Source organism: Coregonus clupeaformis, chromosome 8 (assembly GCF_020615455.1).
Source record: "Coregonus clupeaformis isolate EN_2021a chromosome 8, ASM2061545v1, whole genome shotgun sequence".
Classification (NCBI taxonomy): Eukaryota; Metazoa; Chordata; class Actinopteri; order Salmoniformes; family Salmonidae; genus Coregonus; species Coregonus clupeaformis.
Window position 1 is genome coordinate 13,904,301 of NC_059199.1, and position 23,928 is coordinate 13,928,228.

Here is a 23,928-nt window from a genome sequence, read left to right on the forward strand (position 1 = left end):
CGTGTGTTGCTTGTTTATTGAATTCTCGCTCGGTTGAGCTTCACTCCACTGCGTTGGAGCATTTTCGCACATGTTTAGTGCGCCTTTATTTTTGTCGCCTTCGTGCGTAATTTCGCCTTCGGGCAAGTGTGTTCATATTTTCCTTGTTGGAAATAGTACTAAAGTCTTTTGGACTATACTTCGGTGTCCTGCGCTTGATTCCACCACTACACCCACCTACAGCACTCTTGACAGAATCACACACCTACAAGATGGAATCAGCAGGAGCCGCAGCAGCCCAGGCGACGCTGGAGGACAAGGTCCGGGAACAAAGTGACCAGATCCTGCAGATGGGGTCCGCACTGCAGGAGGTGATCACCACCATCCGAGGCTGGGGGACTCCTCCACCGCCACCCTCCCTGCCAGCACCATCGGCCAGTCAGCCCATTCCTGCTCCGGAACCCCGAGGAGTTCGACTCTCGCTCCCGAGGGGCCTACGATGGGACCGCGGCCGGGTGTCAGGGATTCCCTTCTCCAGGTGGAGCTGTACCTGGCCACCGTGCACCTGGCGCCCTCGGGACATGAGAGCGTGTCCGCCCTGATCTCCTGCCTTTCCGGGAAGGCGTTGGAATGGGCCAACGCGGAGTGGAGGAGGATCGACGTGGATACCATCACCTACGACGAGTTCTCCCGCCGCTTCAGGGCGGTGTTTGACCATCCCCGGAGGGGAAAGCGGCGGGGGAGCGTCTGGTCTTCCTCCGGCAGGGGAGGAGGAGTGCCCAGGAGTTCGCCCTCGAATTCCGTACTCTAGCGGCAGATGCAGGGTGGAATGAGCGGGCTCTCATCGATCACTACAGATGTAGTCTTCGCGAGGACGTCCGTCGGGAGCTGGCCTGTAGGGACACCAGCCTCTCGTTCGACCAGTTGGTCGACATGTCCATCAGGCTGGATAACCTGCTAGCTACCCGCGGACGTTCCGAGGGGGGTCCGTCCATTTCACCCTCCAGCGCCTCCGAGCCGTGCCCCATGGAGCTCGGGGGCGCTGGCGCTAGAGAGAGGAGGGGTCGGCTTACGAGGGGGTCCATCTCCTGCACCAACTGTGGTCGGGGAGGACACACCGCGGCTAGGTGCTGGGGATGGCCTCCTAGGGGAGAGGACGACAGGTCCCGCACTGGGGATTCTTTCCAGGTGAGTAGGCGCCCCACTCACCCAGAGCTCTCTGTTGCACATTTCTGTATACCTGTGCGTTTTCCATAGGTAGCACCTCATTCCCAGCATAAGGCGCTGGTAGATTCAGGCGCGGCTGGGAATTTTGTTGATAAGAAGTTTTGTTCAGCCTTAGGGATTCCCCTTCTCCCTGTTGATGTCCCTTTCCCCGTTCATGCCCTAGATAGCCGTCCGTTGGGTGCGGGCTTGATCAGGGAGGTCACTGCGCCACTTAGGATGTGTGCGCAGGGGGGTCATCAGGAGATGATTCAGCTATTTCTGATCGACTCGCCTGCGTATCCGGTGGTGCTGGGCATGCCCTGGTTGAGTACCCATAACCCATCTATTTCGTGGCAGGAGAGGGCTCTGATGGAGTGGTCTGCCCAGTGTGTGGGTCGATGTTTGGGCGTTTCCGTAGGGGCTACCTCGGTGGAGAGTCCAAACCAGGTGCCCGCATTGCACGTTCCCCCCTGAGTATGGGGATTTGGCTATTGCGTTTAGTAAGTCGAGGGCGACGCAGTTGCCGCCCCATAGGCAGGGAGATTGTGCGATAGACCTCCAGGCAGGAGCTGCGCTCCCACGGAGCCATGTGTATCCTCTGTCTCAGGAGGAGAAGAAAGCTATGGAGACTTACATAGACGAATCTCTGAGACAAGGATACATACGGCCTTCCACTTCCCCCTGCGTCCTCGAGTTTCTTTTTGTGAAGAAAAAGGATGGTGGTTTACGCCCGTGCATCGATTACCGTGGTCTCAATCAGATCACGGTGAAGTATAGTTATCCACTCCCGCTGATTGCGACCATGACTGAGTCTTTGCATGGGGCGCGTTTCTTCACTAAATTAGATCTCAGGAGCGCGTACAACTTGGTGCGCATCAGGGAGGGCGATGAATGGAAGACAGCCTTTAGTACCACCTCGGGCCATTACGAGTATCTTGTCATGCCATACGGGTTGATGAACGCTCCGTCAGTTTTCCAATCATTCGTGGATGAGATCTTCAGGGACATGCAGGGGCAGGGGGTGGTTGTGTACATAGATGACATTCTCGTGTACTCGCCTACCCGTGTCGAGCATGTGGCCCTGGTGCGCAGAGTGTTGCGGAGGCTGGTGGAGCACGACCTGTATGTTAAGGCAGAGAAGTGTCTGTTTTTCCAGGAGTCGGTCTCCTTTTTGGGGTATCAGTTGTCTGCGTCAGGGGTGAAGATGGAGGTAGACCGGGTGTCAGCCGTGCGTAATTGGCAAACACCAACCACTGTGAAGGAGGTGCAGCAGTTTTTGGGGTTTGCGAATTACTACCGGAGGTTTATCCGGGGTTTTGGACAGGTGGCAGCTCCCATCACGTCTCTTTTGAAGGGGGGTCCGGTGCGTCTGCAGTGGTCTGCCGAGGCGGACAGGGCGTTTGGGAGGCTAAAGGACCTGTTTACCTCGGCCCCGGTGCTGGCGCATCCGGATCCCTCTTTGCCATTTCAGGTAGAGGTGGACGCGTCTGAGGCCGGTATAGGAGCCGTGCTTTCACAACGGTCAGGCGCGCCACCTAAACTCCGCCCCTGTGCTTTTTATTCTAAGAAGCTCAGTCCGGGCGGAGCGAAACTATGACGTAGGGGACAGGGAGCTGTTAGCCGTGGTACAGGCCCTAAAGGTGTGGAGGCACTGGCTTGAGGGGCTCAACACCCTTTCCTCATTTTGACGGACCACCGTAACCTGGAGTACATCCGGGCAGCGAGGAGGCTGAACCCTCGTCAGGCAAGATGGAGCATGTTTTTGACCCGGTTTACATTTAAGATCACGTACATCCCTGGGTCACAGAACGGTAAGGCAGATGCACTGTCTCGGCGGTATGACACGGAGGAGAGGTCCGTGGAGCCCACTCCCATACTGCCGGAGTCGTGTCTGGTGGCACCGGTAGTGTGGGAGGTCGATGCTGAGCTCGAGCGGGCGTTACGCACCGACCCTAGTCCACCACAATGCCCGGAGGGTCGGAAGTACGTTCCGCTCGAGGTTCGGGATCGATTGATCTATTGGGCTCACACGTCACCCTCCTCTGGACACCCTGGTATCGGCCGGACAGTGCACTGTCTTAGTGCCAAGTACTGGTGGCCCACGTTGGCAAGGGATGTGAGGGTTTATGTTTCCTCCTGCTCAGTGTGCGCCCAGTGTAAGGCGCCTAGACATTTGCCTAGGGGTAAGTTACTACCCCTGCCCGTTCCACAACGACCATGGTCCCACCTCTCGGTGGATTTCCTTACTGACCTTCCTCCTTCACAGGGGAATAACACTATACTGGTCGTTGTGGACCGGTTTTCTAAGGCCTGTCGTTTGCTCCCCATGCCGGGCCTTCCTACCGCCCTGCAAACTGCCGAAGCACTATTCACCCATGTGTTCCAGCACTACGGGGTACCCGAGGATATTGTGTCTGATCGAGGTCCCCAATTTACCTCCAGGGTCTGGAGAGCCTTTATGGAGCGGTTGGGGGTCTCGGTGAGCCTCACCTCGGGTTACCACCCGGAGAGTAATGGGCAGGTGGAACGCGTGAACCAGGATGTGGGTAGGTTTCTTAGAACATACTGCCAGGACCGGCCGGAGGAGTGGGCAGAGTACGTTCCCTGGGCCGAGATGGCCCAGAATTCCCTACGCCATTCCTCCACTAACCTAACCCCTTTCCAATGTGTGTTAGGTTACCAGCCGGTTCTGGCACCTTGGCAGCAGAGCCAGATCGAGGCTCCTGAGGTGGATGAGTGGGCGCGACGCTCGGAGGAGACATGGAACGCTGCACACGTCCACCTGCAGCGGGCCCTCCGACGTCATAAGGCGAGCGCCGATCTCCACCACAGTGAGGGACCGGTGTACGCACCTGGTGATCGAGTCTGGCTCTCTACCAGAAACCTGCCCCTCCGCCTGCCCTGTCGGAAACTGGGTCGGCGGTTTGTAGGGCCATTTAAGGTCCTGAGAAGGTTGAACGAGGTGTGTTACAAATTACAACTACCTGTTGAATATAAAAGTATTAACCCCTCGTTCCATGTGTCCCTTCTCAGGCCGGTGGTAGCTGGCCCACTCCAAGAAAATGAGATCAGGGAGACTCCTCCGCCCCCATTGGACATCGAGGGGGCACCGGCGTACTCCGTGAGGTCCATCTTGGATTCGAGACGTCGGAAGGGGGGTCTCCAGTATCTAGTAGAGTGGGAGGGGTACGGTCCGGAGGAACGGTGCTGGGTGCCGAGGAGAGACATTTTGGACCCCTCTCTCCTGACGGAATTCCATTGTGGGCACCCGACGCACCCTGCTCCGCGTCCTCCGGGTCGTCCCCGAGGCCGGAGTCGGCGCACGTCTGGAGCCGCGCGTCAAGGGGGGGGTACTGTCACGGTTTCGGCCGAGGCTGCCTCTCTTCCTTGTTCGGGCAGGCTTCGGCGTTCGTTGTCTCCGGAATACTAGCTGCCACCGTTGTATGTTTCATGTTCGTTTGCTTTTGTCTGTTTGTTGTGACACCTGTTCTCGTTTAGCGTAATTAGTGTCCTATAAGTTTCTCGTTGTGTTTGTCTAGTGTTGTGTGTGATTGATTTATTTCTGTCGTGTGTTGCTTGTTTATTGCATTCTCGCTCGGTTGAGCTTCACTCCACTGCGTTGGAGCATTTTCGCACATGTTTAGTGCGCCTTTATTTTTGTCGCCTTCGTGCGTAATTTCGCCTTCGGGCAAGTGTGTTCATATTTTCCTTGTTGGAAATAGTACTAAAGTATTTTGGACTATACTTCGGTGTCCTGCGCTTGATTCCACCACTACACCCACCTACAGCACTCTTGACATAACTAGACTAAGGAGAGGACATTTTTGGGGGGTTACGTTGGGTTATTTGGGTACAGTCTAGAAAGAAAATACTAATATGAAACAACCGTTCATACGACTTACAATTGGCTGGATTGTTTGAACAAAGGAACAGTACTATTAAAGTACGGTTAAGGAAAACACACATGAGCACAGGTAGAAAGGGGGTACAATGTTTACCAATAGTATTAATGACTATAAGGATAACCCCAGATAAAAATGGACTGTCCCCATTTGAGAAAGTATTTGATAGAGCATACAGAATGTCAGAGTTAGGAGGACCAGAGCAGGCAGAGATAGAAACTGAGAACACCCTAGCCGAACACATGAGAAGGTTGTTTGTTAACCACACCCGTATGTCAAAGGTTTTGTGCCCCACAGGTGAACTAAAGGAGAAGGTGACCCACCCTATACAACCAGATAATTGGGTGTGGATCCAATCCCTAAAGAAGAAAGACTGGAAACAGCCCCGTTGGGAAGGCCCCTATCAGGTTCTGTTAGTCACCGCCTTTGCCATTAGAATAGCAGAAAGAGAAACCTTGGTCCACGTTACCCACTGCAACAAGGTAAGAACACATACAAGCACCTTTGAACACACGCAGAGTTAGAGAGAAGAACTAGACCAATAGGGTCCGGGGATCACCTCTGTTAACAAAGATCTCCTACCCCGACCGATCATCACTGTAGTGTGTTCCTAGGGGTGTGACTATGGGGTGGTACCAAGCAGAAAGACTAAGGGCAGGAGAGGGATGGTGGTTCTTGGGAATATGGGGGACCCTGAGCTGCATCATAGTCTTAACAATTTTCCTGATACATCCAGATCCACCAACTCACAGCACTAATTATACTACGCCCCCATCATTGTTAAGAAGTAAAAGAGAAACAACCCGATATACCGAGAGTATAGGACAAGTGACCTACAAAATAGGAGTCAGAGATGGGCAGACTGCAGCATTTAAAGTGAAGGTTAGGGATCTCATCGGCGCGTGTAAGCAATAAGATAACATCCCATTATATTTATGTTTAGCTTCCAGGGTGGATTGTTCCTGGGCTCAGGAGTTCAAACACACTTGGGGACGGGAATATAAAACTGGGCGAGACTGGATGTCCAGATGGGGGATAAAAAGGAATACAGACATCCAAAATTGCCAGGTGGAGATAGTAGTGACAATAGACAAAGTCACTAAAGAAGACAAGAATGGCACCAGGAATTTGGGTGATTTTAATGGATGTAAGTCAGTAGTTAATGTTACTGATCTAAGTTCAGAGGCACAGGAGAAACTACTAAACCTCACAGCCCCTGTAACCGATGTGTGGTGGGCGTGTACCAGTAAAGGCCGTATAAGGCAGACAATGCCAAAAGGGTGGGTAGGTACCTGCGCCCCGGTTCTACTGGTTCAGACAGTTAGAATTAGTCACCAGAAACCAAGGAAAGGGTTAAACAGACGTAGGAGGAGTTTTGACCAGAAGGAGAATATCCCTATTTGGATGGATGCGATTGGGATATCAAGGGGGGTACCGGATGAATACAAAGCTATGAATCAAGTGGGGGAAGGATTTACTACAACGTTCTTTTGGTGGGTTACGATTAATAAAAATGTGGATTGGATTAATTATATATATTACAACCAACAACGATTTGTGAACCAGACTAGAGATGCGGTGAAGGGGATCTCAGATCAATTATCCGCCACCTCGCTCAGGACTTGGCAAAATAGGTTGGCTCTAGAAATGTTGCTGGCAGAAAAGGGCGGTGTCTGTAGAATGGTGGGGGGCCATTGTTGCACATTTATCCCTAACAACACTGCACCGGATGGTACGGTCACCAGAGTTCTTGCAGGATTGACTGCTCTACGTGAAGAATGGGCTGATAACACATAATACATACATCTTTGATAGGGTGGTTTGATGAAATCTTTGGTAAATGGAAAACCATAGCAGCCACCATCTTGGGGGCTGCCATTGCTTGTATGGGTATGCTTGTATTATGTGGTTGTTGTCTTATTCCCTGTGTCCGAGGGTTGGTGAGTAAGGCATTGGAGAATGCAGTGTCTCAACAGATGGTGAGATATGGACCGACTCCGGACTCTGACCAGTGGAATGTGAAATACGATCCTCCAGGCTTGGTGGATAACGAGGACTTCGACCCTAAGAAACCGCAATTGGATGAAACTTTTATTGGTTCTGACGTGTGAAAGTCATAGGGAAAATCTCAAAAAGAAGACCTATGATTGGAAGTAGTAATAAGAACTAATCGCTGAGGTTAATCATGCTTGTAATACATTTATTAAATGTGTGTGGGTGTAAAAATTTAGTCAAAGGGTGGATTGATAGATACATTTGTATGTTTAATGTAATGACTAAAATATTCCACCCCGATACTGTATAACTGTGTGAACTGTGTTAGAGTTATAAGACAATAAAACATTCCAACAGGGAAGAGGACCTGGAAACTGTCAAACATAAACATTCCAACAGGGAAGGAGACCTAGAAACTGTTAAACTTAAACATTCTATACTGTGGAAAGTCACAGGCCGCCTAAAGGTGGGCGGAGCAAGGTCCTTTGTGTGAACGCATATAAAAAGACTGTGTTCTTTTTAGCGGGAGAGCTCTCATGAATAAAATACTGATCTAAAGCAGACTGGGACTTTGTTTAATTCTTTATTAACCAGAGCCTTACAACCTCTGGGAATTATTCAAAGCTTGAGTGGTTATCCATGCCAAGCTCTCTGGGTCTTCCCTGTTAGATGAATGTGGTGGAAAAGATGAGTTCCCCTACCACTCTTTTGAGGAGGGGACCATCGTCATTAGATGTCTGGGGCATGAGTTAACCATTAAGCGACCGTCATCTTTTGGAAACAAACAGCTGGAAAACATACTGACAAAGGTAGGGGACTTCAAATTTGAAATTAGTACAGGTGTAAATTAATTATATCTTTGTCTCATTCTATCGTTTTGTTGTTCAATTTTCCAATGAAATTGGAAGCGTCTGTGGCTTAAAAGTAGTGTCGTAAAGCATAGAACACCAGACGAGCTTGACATGTAGCTAGCGTTTGTTACCAAGCGTATTACACCGAATCCGTAAGTTCAAACGTCTTCACTAGCTAGAGTAAAAAAGGGTGTCTCGGCCTCTCTTGCTTGGTAAGCTACTCTGGCTCCCCAAGCCCCCTAGTGAATATACACTACACAAGGCGGACTTCCGAAAAGAGTCCGCTGCCCCCCCCCAAAAAAACAGACTCCACCCACATGCACGTAACTAAAAGGAGTGGCGTTTGTTCGCAAGCGTTCCCAAAAGTCTTGCGATGTTGTGCCACTGGGTTTACAAACTCTGCTTTTGGCCTTCGCCTCTTCCTCTCTGATTTAAGTAAAAACCGTTAATGGCCGTGTTCGAGGGTCATGTTTAGAAGGGATCCAGATTTTTGTCAAATTAACCATCTAGCCATGTACAGTACCCGTCAAAAGTTTGGACACCTACTCATTCAAGGGTTTTTCTTAATTTTTTACTATTTTCTACATTGTAAAATAATAGTGAAGATATCAAAACGATGAAATAACACATATGGAATCATGTAGTAACCAAAAAAGTGTTAAACAAATCTAAATACATCTTATATTTGAGATTCTTCAAATAGCCACCCGTTTGCCTTGATGACAGCTTTGCACACTCTTGGCATTCTCTCAACAAGCTTCATGAGGTAGTCACCTGGAATACATTTCAATTAGCAGGTGTGCCTTCTTAAAAGTTAATTTGTGGAATTTCTTTACTTCTTTTTTTTATTTTATTTTTTATTTTTTAAATTTGGGAATGGATCAGCTTAATATTGCAGATAGATTGTATCTTCTATCAATGTAATTGTCTGCATCACTTCCAATCCCCCATGTTTTTTTTATTTTTTATATATATACTCCCCTTTATTACTTTTCAACCCCACCATCCTTTCCCTACTTGGAGTAAATTAGTGAACAACAATGCCCAGGCCTCTACTTCCGGTCTATACTTACTATCTACACCTTATGGACAGAGTTAATTTTACAATAATTCTATTATATATATATTTTTTATTTTTTTATTTTTTTGCTCCTGAACTTCTTCTACTCTCAACCTCTCCGATCATTTTCATTTTGTCCATCCGGTTTGCTTCTATATGCCATATCTTTCTAACTGTGCTCCTTCCCAAAAGCTCCCAACATACAACCTATATACTTATTATGGACACAGTATGCTTACATTATTAGCTATCTTTGTTATTATTTGTTGTTATTTGTTATTAGTCCCATCCTTCAACTCTATTCAATACCTCCCATCTATCTCTTAACACCATCCATATAGGATTTCTATTTGCCATATATATTTCAACCGTACTGTGATGTTTTACAAAAATTCTGAACCTTTCTATTGTCATTGCTTCTACAGATTGTGAATTAAAAATAAACATTTTTGCTAAAAGTATTATTATATTATTGATTGATTGACTATGACTTTTCAGATCACCCAGTAATGCTATCTGCAAGGTTAGTTCCAGGTAAATATTGCAATCCTTTAGCCATTCCTGGACCTGTGTCCAAAAACAAGCTACAAATGGACAGAACCAAAACAAATGATCTAATGATTCTGTCTCTTCACAGAAAAACCTGCAGAGCTGGGAAGATTGTATCCCCCATATAAATAACATTCTATTGGTAGCAAGAATTTTATATAATAATTTAAATTGAAAGATTCTAATTTTTGAATCCGGTGTCGTTTTGTGTGGCAGTTCATAAACACTATGCCATGGGATCGGTACGTCAAAGATCTCTTCCCAACTATTTTGCAATCTATATGGGACGGCTGTCAATCCTTTGGTGAAACTGATATACTTTTTTATTTATCACAGTTTTCCTTAACCAATTATGTTCTTTAATGCAAGGCCGACAGACAAGTTCCTTACTTTCTCCCCCTTCCACTTTCCTCTTCCACTTTTGCGGTAAGGCTGCAATTATTTGGTTGTAATTTTGGGTAGAGCAGACATTTCCATATGTTTTTGTTAGCTGCATGTGCGACATAACTCCACCAGTCCTACCGATGATATCATTTACGAAGATTATACCTTTTTTGAACATTCTGTCAAAAAATTAAGGTTTTTTGTCAATTAGTATATTTGAATTTAACCACAATATTTGTTGCATTATTTGTTCTGTCGTTTCTGGAGGATTAAATTGAAATTGCAACCAACTTTCTATGGCTTGTTTTAGAAATAGTGACATTTGGGAGATTATTTCCTTTTCAAATAACTGAAAGTGAGAGGTTGTAATCTGAATAAAGGGAAAAAGGCCTTTCTTGAACATTGGGTGAGACAATCTTACTAATTTGCTTGAGAACCAGTTCGGATTTAAGTATAACTTTTGTATGACTGAAGCTTTTAGTGATAAGTCTAATGCTTTAATATTTAATAATTTCTGTCCTCCAAATTCATATTCATTATATAAATATGCTCTTTTAATTTTGTCTGGCTTGCCGTTCCAAATAAAATTGAATATTTTTTTCTCATATAATTTTAAAAACTGTTCGCTAGGGGTAGGCAAGACCATAAGCAAATAGGTAAACTGGGATAATACTAAAGAGTTAATCAGGGTGATTTTTCCACAAATTGACAGGTATTTTCCTTTCCATGGTAATAAGATCGTATCTATTTTTGCTAACTTTCTATAAAAATTTATTGAAGTGAGATCATTTATTTCCTTTGGGATATGTATTCCGAGTATATCCACATCACCATCAGACCATTTTATTGGTAAACTACATGGTAATGTAAAAATTGTATTTTTTAGTGATCCAATACGTAATATAGTACATTTGTCATAATTTGGTTGTAATCCAGAGAGGTTAGAAAATGTATCTAGATCCTCTATGAGGCTGTGGAGGGATTCTAGTTGTGGATTTAAAAGAAAACATGAATCATCAGCGTACAATGACACCTTTGTTTTTAAGCCCTGTATTTCTAATCCTCTGATATTATTATTGGATCTGATTTTAATAGCTAACATCTCGATGGCCACAATAAATAGATATGCCGATAGTGGACATCCTTGTTTCACTCCTCTTGACAGTTTAAAACTTTCGGAGAAATAGCGATTATTTACTATTTTACACCTAGGGTTACTATACATGATTTTGACCCATTTTATAAGAGATTCTCCAAAATTGAAATGCTCCAGGCATTTATATATAAACCCCAGTCGAACTTTATCAAATGCCTTTTCGAAGTCTGCTATGAATAGCAGGCCTGGTTTCCCATATTTTCCATAGTGTTCTATTGTTTCCAATACTTGCCTTATATTATCTCCAATGTATCTTCCATGTAAAAAACCTGTCTGATTAGAATTAATAATATCTGACAATACCTTATTAATTCTATGCGCTATACATTTTGCTAGGATTTTTGCATCACAACACTGAAGTGTAAGGGGCCTCCAATTTTGTAAATGGACTGGATCTTTATATTTTCCACTTGTATCCTGTTTCAGTAATAATGAGATCAGACCTTCTTCTTGAGTGTCAGATAATCTACCATTTACATAGGAGTGGTTAAAACATGCTAATAACGGTCCGCTTAGTATATCAAAAAAGGTTTGGTATACCTCGACTGGTATGCCATCCAACCCTGGAGTTTTCCCAGACTTAAAGTCTTTAATTGCATCCAGAAGTTCCTCCTCTGTAATTTCACCTTCACATGAGTCTTTCTGTGTGGCTGTTAATTTGACATTATCAATAGAAAAAAAATCTCTACAATTAGCTTCAGTTAGAGGAGATGTGTCACGATCGTCGTACGGAATAGACCAAGGCGCAGCGTGATGAACGAACATGTTTATTTATCTATAGTGATAAATACTGACAATGAACAAAACAACAAACGACTCGTAACGTCCTAGGTAACAATGACCAACACGGAACAAGAACCCACAAACACAAAGGGAAAACAGACAGTATAAATATGGCTCCCAATCAGAGACAACCAGCCACAGCTGACACTCGTTGCCTCTGATTGGGAGTCACTCAGGCCAACATAGAAATAAACAAACTAGAACTCCCAACATAGAAATACAACACCTAGAATGAACACACCCTGGCTCAACATATAGAGTCCCAGAGCCAGGGTGTGACAGTACCCCCCCCTAAAGGCGCGGACTGCGACCGCGCCTCAACTAGAGCAAAACAGGGGAGGGCTGGGTGGGCATTCCTCCTCGGCGGCGGTTCTGGCTCCGGGCTTGCCCACCACCCTCCAATACTCCCCCCATAGCGCCCCTGGTCCGGTCTGGCCCCGCTGGCTGGAGCTGCACTGGACGTAGCAGGAGCGGTTAGCTTCAGCTCCGTTGTGGAGCAGTTGAGCGGTACCTGATTAGGTACGGGTGACCCAGGCACTGGTTGTGCCGGACTGACGACGCGCACCCCTGTCTTGGTGCGTGGAGCAGCAACGGGCCGGACCGGGCTGACGATACGCACCCCTGGCTTGGTGCGTGGAGCAGGAACGGACCGGACCGGGCTGACGATGCGCACCCCTGGCTTGGTGCGTGGAGCCGGAACGGGCCTCACCGGACTGACGACTCGCACCCCTGGCTTGGTGCGTGGAGCAGCAACGGGCCGGACCGGGCTGACGATGCACACCCCTGGCTTGGTGCGTGGAGCCGGAACGGGCTTTACCGGGCTGATGACTCGCACCCCTGGCTTGGTGCGAGTGGCAGGAACAGGCTGGACCAGGCTGACGACTCGCACCCCTGGCTTGGTGCGAGTGGCAGGAACAGGCTGGACCAGGCTGACGACTCGCACCCCTGGCTTGGTGCGAGTGGCAGGAACAGGCCGGGCCGGGCTGGCGACGCGCACCGTAGACTTGGTGCGAGTGGCAGGAACAGGCCGGGCCGGGCTGGCGACGCGCACCGTAGACTTGGTGCGAGTGGCAGGAACAGGCCGGGCCGGGCTGGCGACGCGCACCGTAGCTTTGGTGCGAGTGGCAGGAACAGGCCGGGCCGGGCTGGCGACGCGCACCGTAGCTTTGGTGCGAGTGGCAGGAACAGGCCGGGCCGGGCTGGCGACGCGCACCGTAGGCTTGGTGCGAGTGGCAGGAACAGGCCGGGCCGGGCTGGCGACGCGCACCGTAGGCTTGGTGCGAGGGGCAGGGACAGGCCGGACCGGGCTGGCGACGCACACCGTAGGCTTGGTGCGAGGAGCAGGGACAGGCCGGACCGGGCTGGCGACGCACACCGTAGGCTTGGTGCGAGGAGCAGGGACAGGCCGGACCGGGCTGACGATGCGCACCCCTGGCTTGGTGCGTGGAGCAGGGACAGGCCGGACCGGGCTGGCGACGCACACCGTAGGCTTGGTGCGAGGAGCAGGGACAGGCCGGACCGGGCTGACGATGCGCACCCCTGGCTTGGTGCGTGGAGCAGGGACAGGCCGGACCGGGCTGGCGACGCACACCGTAGGCTTGGTGCGAGGAGCAGGGACAGGCCGGACCGGGCTGTGGAGACGGATAGGAGACCTGGAGTGAAGAGCTGCCACAACCAGTCCTGGCTGAATGCCTACCCTCACACACTCTGTGTGAGGCATCGGCACAGGACGTACAGGGCTGTGTACCCGTACTGGCATAACAGCACGTGACACTGGCGCAGGATGTCCGGGACCGAGGAGAGGCACTGGAGGCCACGAGCGCTGAGCCGGCACACTCCGTCCTGGCTGCATGCCCACCTTCGCACAACACGTGCGGGGTGCTCGCACAGGACGTACCGGACTATGCCGGACCACTCGTGGCACAGTGCGCAGCTCCGCATACCGCGGAACCTGCCCAGTCTCATGCTGCCATGCCTGAGTACGGGGAGTTGGCTCTGCTCTCCATCCAGGCTCCGCCAACCTGCCCTCTGGCCCCCAAAACCCGGTGGCCTCCTCTCCTAATCTCCCAATTCGCCCTGTGGCAGCCTCCTGCTGCCCAGTCGCCCATGCCGTGTGCCCCCCCCTAAAAAATGATTGGGGTTGCCTCTCATCCGTCCGACGATGACACTGCTGACGCCGCTGCTCCTCTCTCGCCAGGGCCTTAATCCTAGCCCATGGCCCTTTGCCCCCGAGCATGTCCTCCCAGGACCACGATTTGCCCACCTGGGCCATCGCCAACCTCTCCATCTCCTTTCCCGGCGCTTCCTCCCATGTCCAGTCTGCCTGCTCCTGGACACGCTGCTTGGTCCTTGTATGGTGGGATCTTCTGTCACGATCGTCGTACGGAATAGACCAAGGCGCAGCGTGATGAACGAACATGTTTATTTATCTATAGTGATAAATACTGACAATGAACAAAACAACAAACGACTCGTAACGTCCTAGGTAACAATGACCAACACGGAACAAGAACCCACAAACACAAAGGGAAAACAGACAGTATAAATATGGCTCCCAATCAGAGACAACCAGCCACAGCTGACACTCGTTGCCTCTGATTGGGAGTCACTCAGGCCAACATAGAAATAAACAAACTAGAACTCCCAACATAGAAATACAACACCTAGAATGAACACACCCTGGCTCAACATATAGAGTCCCAGAGCCAGGGTGTGACAAGATGGAGGCGACTGAAAAGAAAACATATGCTTAAAGTACTTTGTTTCTTCCTTCAAAATATCATTTGGTGAATTATGGGTGACTCCGTCAATTGTAAACAGTTTCATTAAGTTCTTTTTGGTAGCATTCCTATGTTGAAGATTAAAAAAGAATTTTGTGCATTTTTACCCATATTCCATCCAGTTTGCTTTATTTTTATAATATATTACACTTGATCTTTCTTGAATAAGTTTTTCCTCTAATTTATTCTGAGCCTCTATGTTACAGTTTTTATTGCCATCTATCTGTTCTGTTAGATTTTCTATTTCCTTTCTTAGTATAAACTCTTTTGACCTAAATTTGCTTTTGTTTTCGAGATGTGTACTGAATTGCATGGCCTCTAAAGGCACATTTAAAGGTGTCCCATACAATAAGGGGATTCGCTGTACCTATGTTATGTTGGAAAAAGTCAGTTATAAATTCCTTTGTTCTAATTATGAATAAATTATCATCCAATAGGCTTTGATAAAATTTCCAATATCCTCGCCCACGTGGAAATTCAGTAAGAGTAATGTATATGCCTATTATATGATGGTCCGACCGCATTCTGTCCCCTATCAACACTTTTTTTTACTTTTGGTGCCAACGAGAATGAGATAAGAAAGAAGTGAAGACGACTAGCTTGATTCAGTCTCCGCCATGTATATCTCACTAGATCAGTATATTTAAGCCTCCATATATCTACTAGTTCTAATGTATCCATGACATTCACAATTTCCTTAAGAGCATGTGGGTGATTGTTTGTGGTGTGATTTCCTTTACGGTCCATTGAGCTATTTAAAACAGTATTATAATCCCCCACCATAATAATATTGTCTTGAGTTGCTTGCAGGCTTGATAATTTATTATATATATTGTCAAAGAATTGTGGATCATCATTATTTGGTCCGTAAAGGTTAATGAGCCATATGTGTTTATGGTCCAATAACATATTTAAAATAATCCATCTACTAATCTAATTTATTTCCTTCTTAATGCATTTGAGCCAATCAGTTGTGTTGTGACAAGGTAGGGGGGTACACCCCCCTAGTTTTGATGTCTTCACTATTATTCAACAAAGTCAAAAAATAGTAAAAATAAAGAAAAACCCTTGAATGAGTAGGTGTGTCCAAACTTTTGACTAGTAGTGTGTGTTCGAGAGTCAAAACCGCAATGTATTATGGGTAAATTGTGACTGACTGACTGTTTAACAAATAAAAATGAGTCGTTACTTATGATGCAAGGTGATTTGTAGATCAGTCAGTCGACAGTCTCCTGCAGTCGTTTTGATGCTCTCCAACACGGCCAATGTTTCTTCTATCTATATTCTTCCGCATCAGTAGAGCAGACACTGTGAGCTTCGGCTTTTCTCCTCTTAAGAACTCTAAGGGGTATGTACTTTTTGAATAGATTTTTATTGATACAGTCCAGTGAATGTTGCTCTTTCCAAGTTATGTTAGTGGAGACAACAAATCCTCCTAATTTGAAACTATTAAAATGAGCTTTTCCAAAAGTCTGTCAACAGTACTTTAGTCAGGTAAACCACCACACCTTTAGTTGGTATGCACCAGAGCTGTCACTGCAAGTTTTACTGAGTGCCACAGTATGAATCATAAAAGCCGGAAATTGTTCCAATCGTTTTTTCACCATTAGTTTTTCCATCTGGGGTTTTAGAACTACTTCATATAAGGTCTGTGTTTCGTGTAGGCTTACCCTGACATGGCACTTTGATAACCACGCAGATCTCTCTCGGACAAGGTAACTTTTATAAATAATTAGCATAGCACATTTTTTTGAGTAAATTGAGGCGAATACACGGCTATCAGAACGTCCCGCCAAGGTAATCCTACACCAAACACACAATTAATTTGATTGTTTTGAATGGCTGAAAAGCAATTAGAACCATTTCCGTGATTTTAAGGGTATTGTGACACGTCCACTGTGGTAGACTATCTGAGAAAAGAGTACAGGAGCTTTTATTATTTATGTATTATTCTCCTAATGAACTCCACCCGATTGTACTGTACAGCAGTGGTTCTCAACTGGTTTTTCCTGGGGACCCAAATTTGACAATGACAATTGAGTCGCAACCCAATATTATGGACAGTTGATGATTACATTTTGTAATGTTGTATTGCAGCTGCCTTCTTGGGCAGGCTTCACTTGCAAAATAGACTCTGTCTCAATTATGGTATTAAAGAAAGTCATTACACAGCTATATTAACTGAGAAAACATTTATTATCAATTCAAGAGAATAAGCCATTTAATTAACTCAGAACATGACATCAAAACCAGTCCAATAATGTTAATGAACAGTAACACATACCAGTGTTTAAAATAGAAATGTGAATAGTTTCAGCGCGAAAACCCTCAGAGTCCGAATGTAGCTAGCCATTTTACCACTGCAGACGCACTGCATGTTCTAAATCAGCAACAATAAGCGGTGCACCGGTAAACTTTCAAAATAAAAGTTTCGGTGCGGCGGTTACCTTTTAAAATAATGTATTCTTTTTTTGTTTTTGTATTTTTTTTTACCACGGCTGTCAGCCAATCAACATTCAGGGCTCGAACCTTATAAACTAGGTGGTTAAAACCCATTTCTTTTTACTGCTCTAATTACGTTGGTAACCAGCTTATAATACCAATAAGGCACCTCAGGGGTTTGTGGTATATGGCCAATTTGCCACGGCTAAGGGCTGTATCCAGGCACTCTGCGTTGAGTCGTGCGTAAGAACAGCCCTTAGCCGTGGTATATTGGCCATATACCACACCCTCTCTGGCCTTATTGCTTAATTTTAGGATGCCATATATGAATCAAGCAATAAAACCACTTTTGGTCAACTTTTTCTTCTCTACACTGAACAAAAATATAAACACAACATGTAAAGTGTTGGTCCCATGTTTCATGAGCTGAAATAAAAGATCCCAGGAATGTTCCATACGCACAAAATCGTATTTCTTTCAAATTTTGTGTACAAATTAGTATCGACAAGCATAAGCTATGGACAACAAACACAATTGCGTTTTATCGATGGCAATTTGAATGCACAGAGATATCGTAACGAGATCCTGAGGCCCATTTAAAATTGTTGCATGTTGCGTTTATTTTCGTTCAGTAAAAGTATAGATTAGATATAAAGTAATCAACATTTTGGCCTACTATAAGTCCCATCATTATTTGTTTTATTTAATTGAAAAGTTGAAAACTACACTCAACACCTTGTTTTTCTTCCTCAGATGTCCCTGCATAGATAAAATCGTCAGGAATGATGGAACACAAGATTGATTTTCAAGAACTCCTGGCCAAACTGGTTATCTCAGAGCCAACCGATCCTATTATAAAGTGTATTATTAATGATAATCTGGAGAGGCTGAAGAAATTGATTAGAGGCAAGGACATCAATGCGTTGTACCCTTGTGTTGAGTTAAAAGATGAAGTAACCCCTTTAATTGCTGCTGTTGCATTTGCAAATCAGGAGATTTGTACATTTCTTCTGGGAAAAGGTGCTAACCCCAACAAACCATCAAATATATATTTAGCACCACTGCATTATGCTGGACTTCACAAAGTTCCAGTGAATATAGTGACAACATTACTGGAAGCAAATGCAGATCCAAATGGACTAGAAGACATAGGACTACCTGTTAAACAAAAGTTCTCTCCACTTCAATTAGCACATACGAGTGAAGATATTGTGAAGGAGTTGCTCAAATCTGGAGCGTTAATGTGGCTAAATCATGGCATCTATCCTGCAATTGATCAGAAATTGGACACAATAATTCAAAACTTTGCTAAAGAGAGTGAGTTCTTTTCCAAAATCAAGCTTTTTTTGGATTTTGTACAAGCAATAAAACAAACAGCGCCGACAGATGTTTTCCAACTCTACGGACTTCACTTACTAGAGGAGAACCCCCAAACCCACCTCACTATGATTGACATGTGCTTTAACATTGAAGGTCCAAATGAAGACGAATACTTCCAGAAAGCCATTAAATGGTTGAACAACTCAAATAAACTAGATCACTATGCTGAAGATGTAAGCAGACGTCTGTCTACAATTCCTCTGAAATGTAAGGCAGGTGCATTGAAATCCTTAGATAATGTTGTTTGTGCCATGAAGGAAATACCTAATGAGGTGGCACTTATCCTAATTCCTGAGTTAGTGAAACTGCTTTCCTGTAAAACAGATGATCTCATGCCATTGATCGTTGTTATACTCTACGGCATCACACAGAAGACAAAAAACAAGGATCGTTGGAGCAAGTCTGACCTTGAGAAAATATGCAAGCACATTGTCCCATGCACACAGAGGGAGGATTATCCCTCTGAATTGAAGATGTATGCCTATGCCTTGCTAGCAGATCTTTACACATTTAGTTGTGTTCCTGGTTACATCATCTGTCTGGGACTGACTCCGGTACCTGAAGAACTACTTAGCTGGGGAAGGGATGAAAACCTGAAAGAAAAACTGAGAGATCTAAACAAGTCCTTAAACAGACAATATTCAGTCTCCAACTCAGCAAGTGAAGATTCAAAAGACAGTAATTTGTCAGAAACCAAGAAGAAGAAGAAGAAGAAGAAGAAGAAGAAGAGGGGAGAGGCAGAAAACCAAGACACACCAAAAGAAGAGACAGGCACACAAGAAAATAATACATGTTTAGCCTTCAATACTTCATCTACTCCTGTTGAGGAATCTGGCCTTGCTGGAAGTTCAAGTGTGGAGCCGTTCCACCCCACCACTGACACGCCACCATTACAGCGCAAATGGCACAAAGTCAGCAAGCGGTGGGAGACACAGTTAGAGAAGCTTGCCAACATGGATGAAAGTAAAGTTTATAGGGTAGGAAACCTCACTCTAGTAGATGAAGGAAATTCCTTCCGCATAGCAAAGGGAAGTGATGGAACTGAGGTCTTCTTGGGCCTGAGGGATGATGGCACTGAAGTAGCCATAAAGAGAATGATCAGGTCCAACTATGAAATTCTCAAGAATGAAGAAGGATTTTTACGTCTTCCAGCGCTTGACAGTACTTGTATTGTGAGATACATGGACTTTGCGGAAGACCGTTTTTTTGGTTATCTTGCTCTTCAGCTCTGTGAATACACCCTGGATGAATACATTAATACATACCTGTCAAAGGACGACACTCATGCCCTGATTAAAATCACTCAAGAGGTGCTCTGCAGTTTAAGAGTCCTTCATTGTCCAACTACCAAAGTCCTTCATCGGGATATCAAACCTCAGAATGTTTTGATAGGTGAGAGATTCTATAGTATTGCACAGTTAAGCCTTTCACTCCCACTAAATCTAATTTATGTTTTTATTATTATGTATTAAAAGTCCATATGCAGTATCTTAAAGTCATTTTCTAGTACCTATACTTATGAAAAGCATGCTATTGTGATATTGTTTCTCCTTAACAGATATTAAAGGAAATGCAAAATTGGCAGATTTTGGCATAAGTCGCAGATTGACAGTGGATCAAACAACTCTATACACAATCCCTGCAGGAACAAAATGCTGGATGGCCAAGGAGACGTTAGACAAAATAGGCTCTGGATATAAGCGGAGCTCTGATATACAGGTTGAGTAACATGAAGATAAAATACAGAAAATGTCCTGTTTGTCGAGCGATGGACTGAATGATTATTGTAATTTCAGGTGGCCGGGATGTTGGTCTACTACATTCTTTCTGGTGGACACCACCCCTTTGAAGATCCACTTGGTGATGAACTTGAACATAATCGAAACATAATCAAGGGGACTTACACACTAGAACATGTGTCAGATGAGGTGGCAAAAGATCTCATTGAGTGGATGATCACTGAAGACCCTGAGAAGAGACCTACAGTGGAGGAGACCCTGGATCATCCCCTCTTCTGGAAACCACACAGGTGAAAATCCGTATAGTTGTCACTTGAAAAGTTGTTTTATTAGTATGGCACCCTGTATAATAGGTAATAATGAAAATAATAATAATAAACCACATTTCATACATTGCACTCAACACACAAACTAAAGCTAAACATTGGAAGATAAGGACAAACAGTTTTGGATCAGGATTCCATTAACAGTGACACAATTATAACACAATGATAATACTGTACATGCATAATGAACATAGTTAATATTATTCAGATGTATAGGATGCTTTATCTTGGGCAAAAGATGAGACAATGCTGAAGTATATGCATTAAACTATGAGTACACAAAGTACATGTATGTATGACTAGACATTTTCTACTGCACATTGATGTCTTTCAGGAGAGTTGAGTACTTGAGAACAGTTGGGAATGAGGAGGAGGTCGGGAAGTATCGTGATGCTGACCCAGAGCTTCTAGAAGATCTGAAACAAAGAGCTATGGCAAAAACCTTCTGTCAGTGGAGATCCAAGGTGAACCAGATGTCATTTTATTTAATATACAGTGGGGAAAAAAAGTATTTAGTCAGCCACCAATTGTGCAAGTTCTCCCACTTAAAAAGATGAGAGAGGCCTGTAATTTTCATCATAGGTACACGTCAACTATGACAGACAAAATGAGAAAAAAAAAATCAAGAAAATCACATTGTAGGATTTTTAATGAATTTATTTGCAAATTATGGTGGAAAATAAGTATTTGGTCAATAACAAAAGTTTCTCAATACTTTGTTATATACCCTTTTTTTTGGCAATGACACAGGTCAAACATTTTCTGTAAGTCTTCACAAGGTTTTCACACACTGTTGCTGGTATTTTGGCCCATTCCTTCATGCAGATCTCCTCTAGAGCAGTGATGTTTTGGGGCTGTCGCTGGGCAACACGGACTTTCAACTCCCTCCAAAGATTTTCTATGGGGTTGAGATCTGGGGACTGGCTAGGCCACTCCAGGACCTTGAAATGCTTCTTACGAAGCCACTCCTTCGTTGCCCGGGCGGTGCGTTTGGGATCATTGTCATGCTGTAAGACCCAGCCACGTTTCATCTTCAATGCCCTTGCTGATGGAAGGAGGTTTTCACTCAAAATCTCACGATACATGGCCCCATTCATTCTTTCCTTTACACGGATCAGTCGTCCTGGTCCCTTTGCAGAAAAACAGCCCCAAAGCATGATGTTTCCACCCCCATGCTTCACAGTAGGTATGGTGTTCTTTGGATGCAACTCAGCATTCTTTGTCCTCCAAACACGACGAGTTGAGTTTTTACCAAAAAAATTATATTTTGGTTTCATCTGACCATATGACATTCTCCCAATACTCTTCTGGATCATCCAAATGCACTCTAGCAAACTTCAGACGCGCCTGGACATGTACTGGCTTAAGCAGGGGGACACGTCTGGCACTGCAGGATTTGAGTCCCTGGCGGCGTAGTGTGTTACTGATGGTAGGCTTTGTTACTTTGGTCCCAGCTCTCTGCAGGTCATTCACTAGGTCCCCCCGTGTGGTTCTGGGATTTTTGCTCACCGTTCTTGTGATCATTTTGACCCCACGGGGTGAGATCTTGCGTGGATCCCCAGATCGAGGGAGATTATCAGTGGTCTTGTATGTCTTCCATTTCCTAATAATTGCTCCCACAGTTGATTTCTTCAAACCAAGCTGCTTACCTATTGCAGATTCAGTCTTCCCAGCCTGGTGCAGGTCTACAATTTTGTTTCTGGTGTCCTTTGACAGCTCTTTGGTCTTGGCCATAGTGGAGTTTGGAGTGTGACTGTTTGAGGTTGTGGACAGGTGTCTTTTATACTGATAACAAGTTCAAACAGGTGCCATTAATACAGGTAACGAGTGGAGGACAGAGGAGCCTCTTAAAGAAGAAGTTACAGGTCTGTGAGAGCCAGAAATCTTGCTTGTTTGTAGGTGACCAAATACTTATTTTCCACCATAATTTGCAAATAAATTCATTAAAAATCCTACAATGTGATTTTCTGGATTTTTTTTCTCAATTTGTCTGTCATAGTTGATGTGTACCTATGATGAAAATTACAGGCCTCTCTCATCTTTTTAAGTGGGAGAACATGCACAATTGGTGGCTGATTAAATACTTTTTTCCCCCACTGTACATACCTGTACATGTATATTAAAACATGTATACACTAACGCAATAGAGTGGGAGTACCCTATCCCCTGGCTGAGCTTGTAGAAGGCTCACATACATAGAGGCTGCATAATTTACAGATATTGTTTTATGTTCACAGTTTCTGTCTGATTTGATGAAAAAGATGGATGGCAAAAAGCCCTACCCTGAGAACATGTTGGGGTTACTACGCTTCATACGCAACCTACATGAGCACTAGTAAGTAAGACTAATGTTTTTCCCAGTACTCAAAGTTTTCAGTCTCTTACCATTGAAGGTGGCTGAGTGTTTGTTTCTCCTTCTGCAGCGCTGAGGATTTAGAATCTGTTGACCTGATGAAGATGTTCCCTGATCTCTTTGGATGCGTCTACATGTTAGCCAAGAAACAGGGCTGGAATTCAAGGCCTGGTCTGAAAAACATGTTTCAGAGAGATCTAAGCTCATGATTCTGAAATGTAAACTATATGTAATTTGGACTGATGAAAAATGAACTATTGTCATACTTTTGACTCTTTGTAGGACATTTTATATTCTATATTTTCACTGATAGATCTAATATCCATAATATTTTTACAAATCAAGATCTTACATGGTTATGAACTGCATATTATGGGAGTTCATATGAAAATACTGTACACACAAAGCTTTGATATAAGGTAGCAATTAATATTTTCAAATCAAATCAAATGTTATTTGCCACATGCACCGAATACAACAGGTGTAGACATTACAGTGAAATGCTTACTTACAAGCCCTTAACCAACAATGCAGTTTTTTAAAGAAAAAGTAAAATCAAAATGTGTTAAGTAAAAAAATTAAAGCAAATAACCAAAGAGCAGCAGTAAAATAAAATAACAGTAGGGAGGCTATATACAGGGGGGTACCGGTACAGAGTCAATGTGCAGGGGCACTGGCTAGTCAAGGTAATTGAGGTAATATGTACATGTGGGTAGATAATAAACAGTAGCAGCAGCGTAAAAGAGGAGGTGGGGGGGTAGCCATGATTAGCTGTTCAGGAGTCTTATGGCTTAGGGGTAGAAGCTGTTGAGAAGCCTTTTGGACCTAGACTTGGCTCTCCGGTACCGCTTGCCGTGCGGTAGCAGAGAGAACAGTCTATGACTAGGGTGGCTTGAGTATTTGACAATTTTTAGGGCCTTCCTCTGACACCGCCTGGTATACAGGTCCTGGATGGCAGGAAGCTTGGCCCCAGTGATGTACTGGGCCGTACGCACTACCCTCTGTAGTGCCTTGCGGTCGGAGGCCGAGCAGTTGACATACCA

At 45.1% G+C, this 23,928-nt stretch overlaps 1 protein-coding gene across 1 annotated transcript; it reads left to right on the forward strand.

The window, feature by feature from the left end:
* The first annotated feature begins 17,862 nt into the window (after window positions 1–17,862).
* LOC121572712 lies at window positions 17,863–23,377 on the forward strand. Its single transcript, XM_041884734.1, has 6 exons — window positions 17,863–19,859; window positions 20,026–20,186; window positions 20,264–20,496; window positions 20,867–20,996; window positions 22,770–22,867; window positions 22,956–23,377. The coding sequence occupies exons 1-6, from the start codon at window positions 17,870–17,872 to the stop codon at window positions 23,092–23,094; spliced, it is 2,751 nt and encodes a 916-aa protein (XP_041740668.1). The 5' UTR covers window positions 17,863–17,869; the 3' UTR covers window positions 23,095–23,377.
* The last annotated feature ends 551 nt before the right edge of the window (window positions 23,378–23,928 follow it).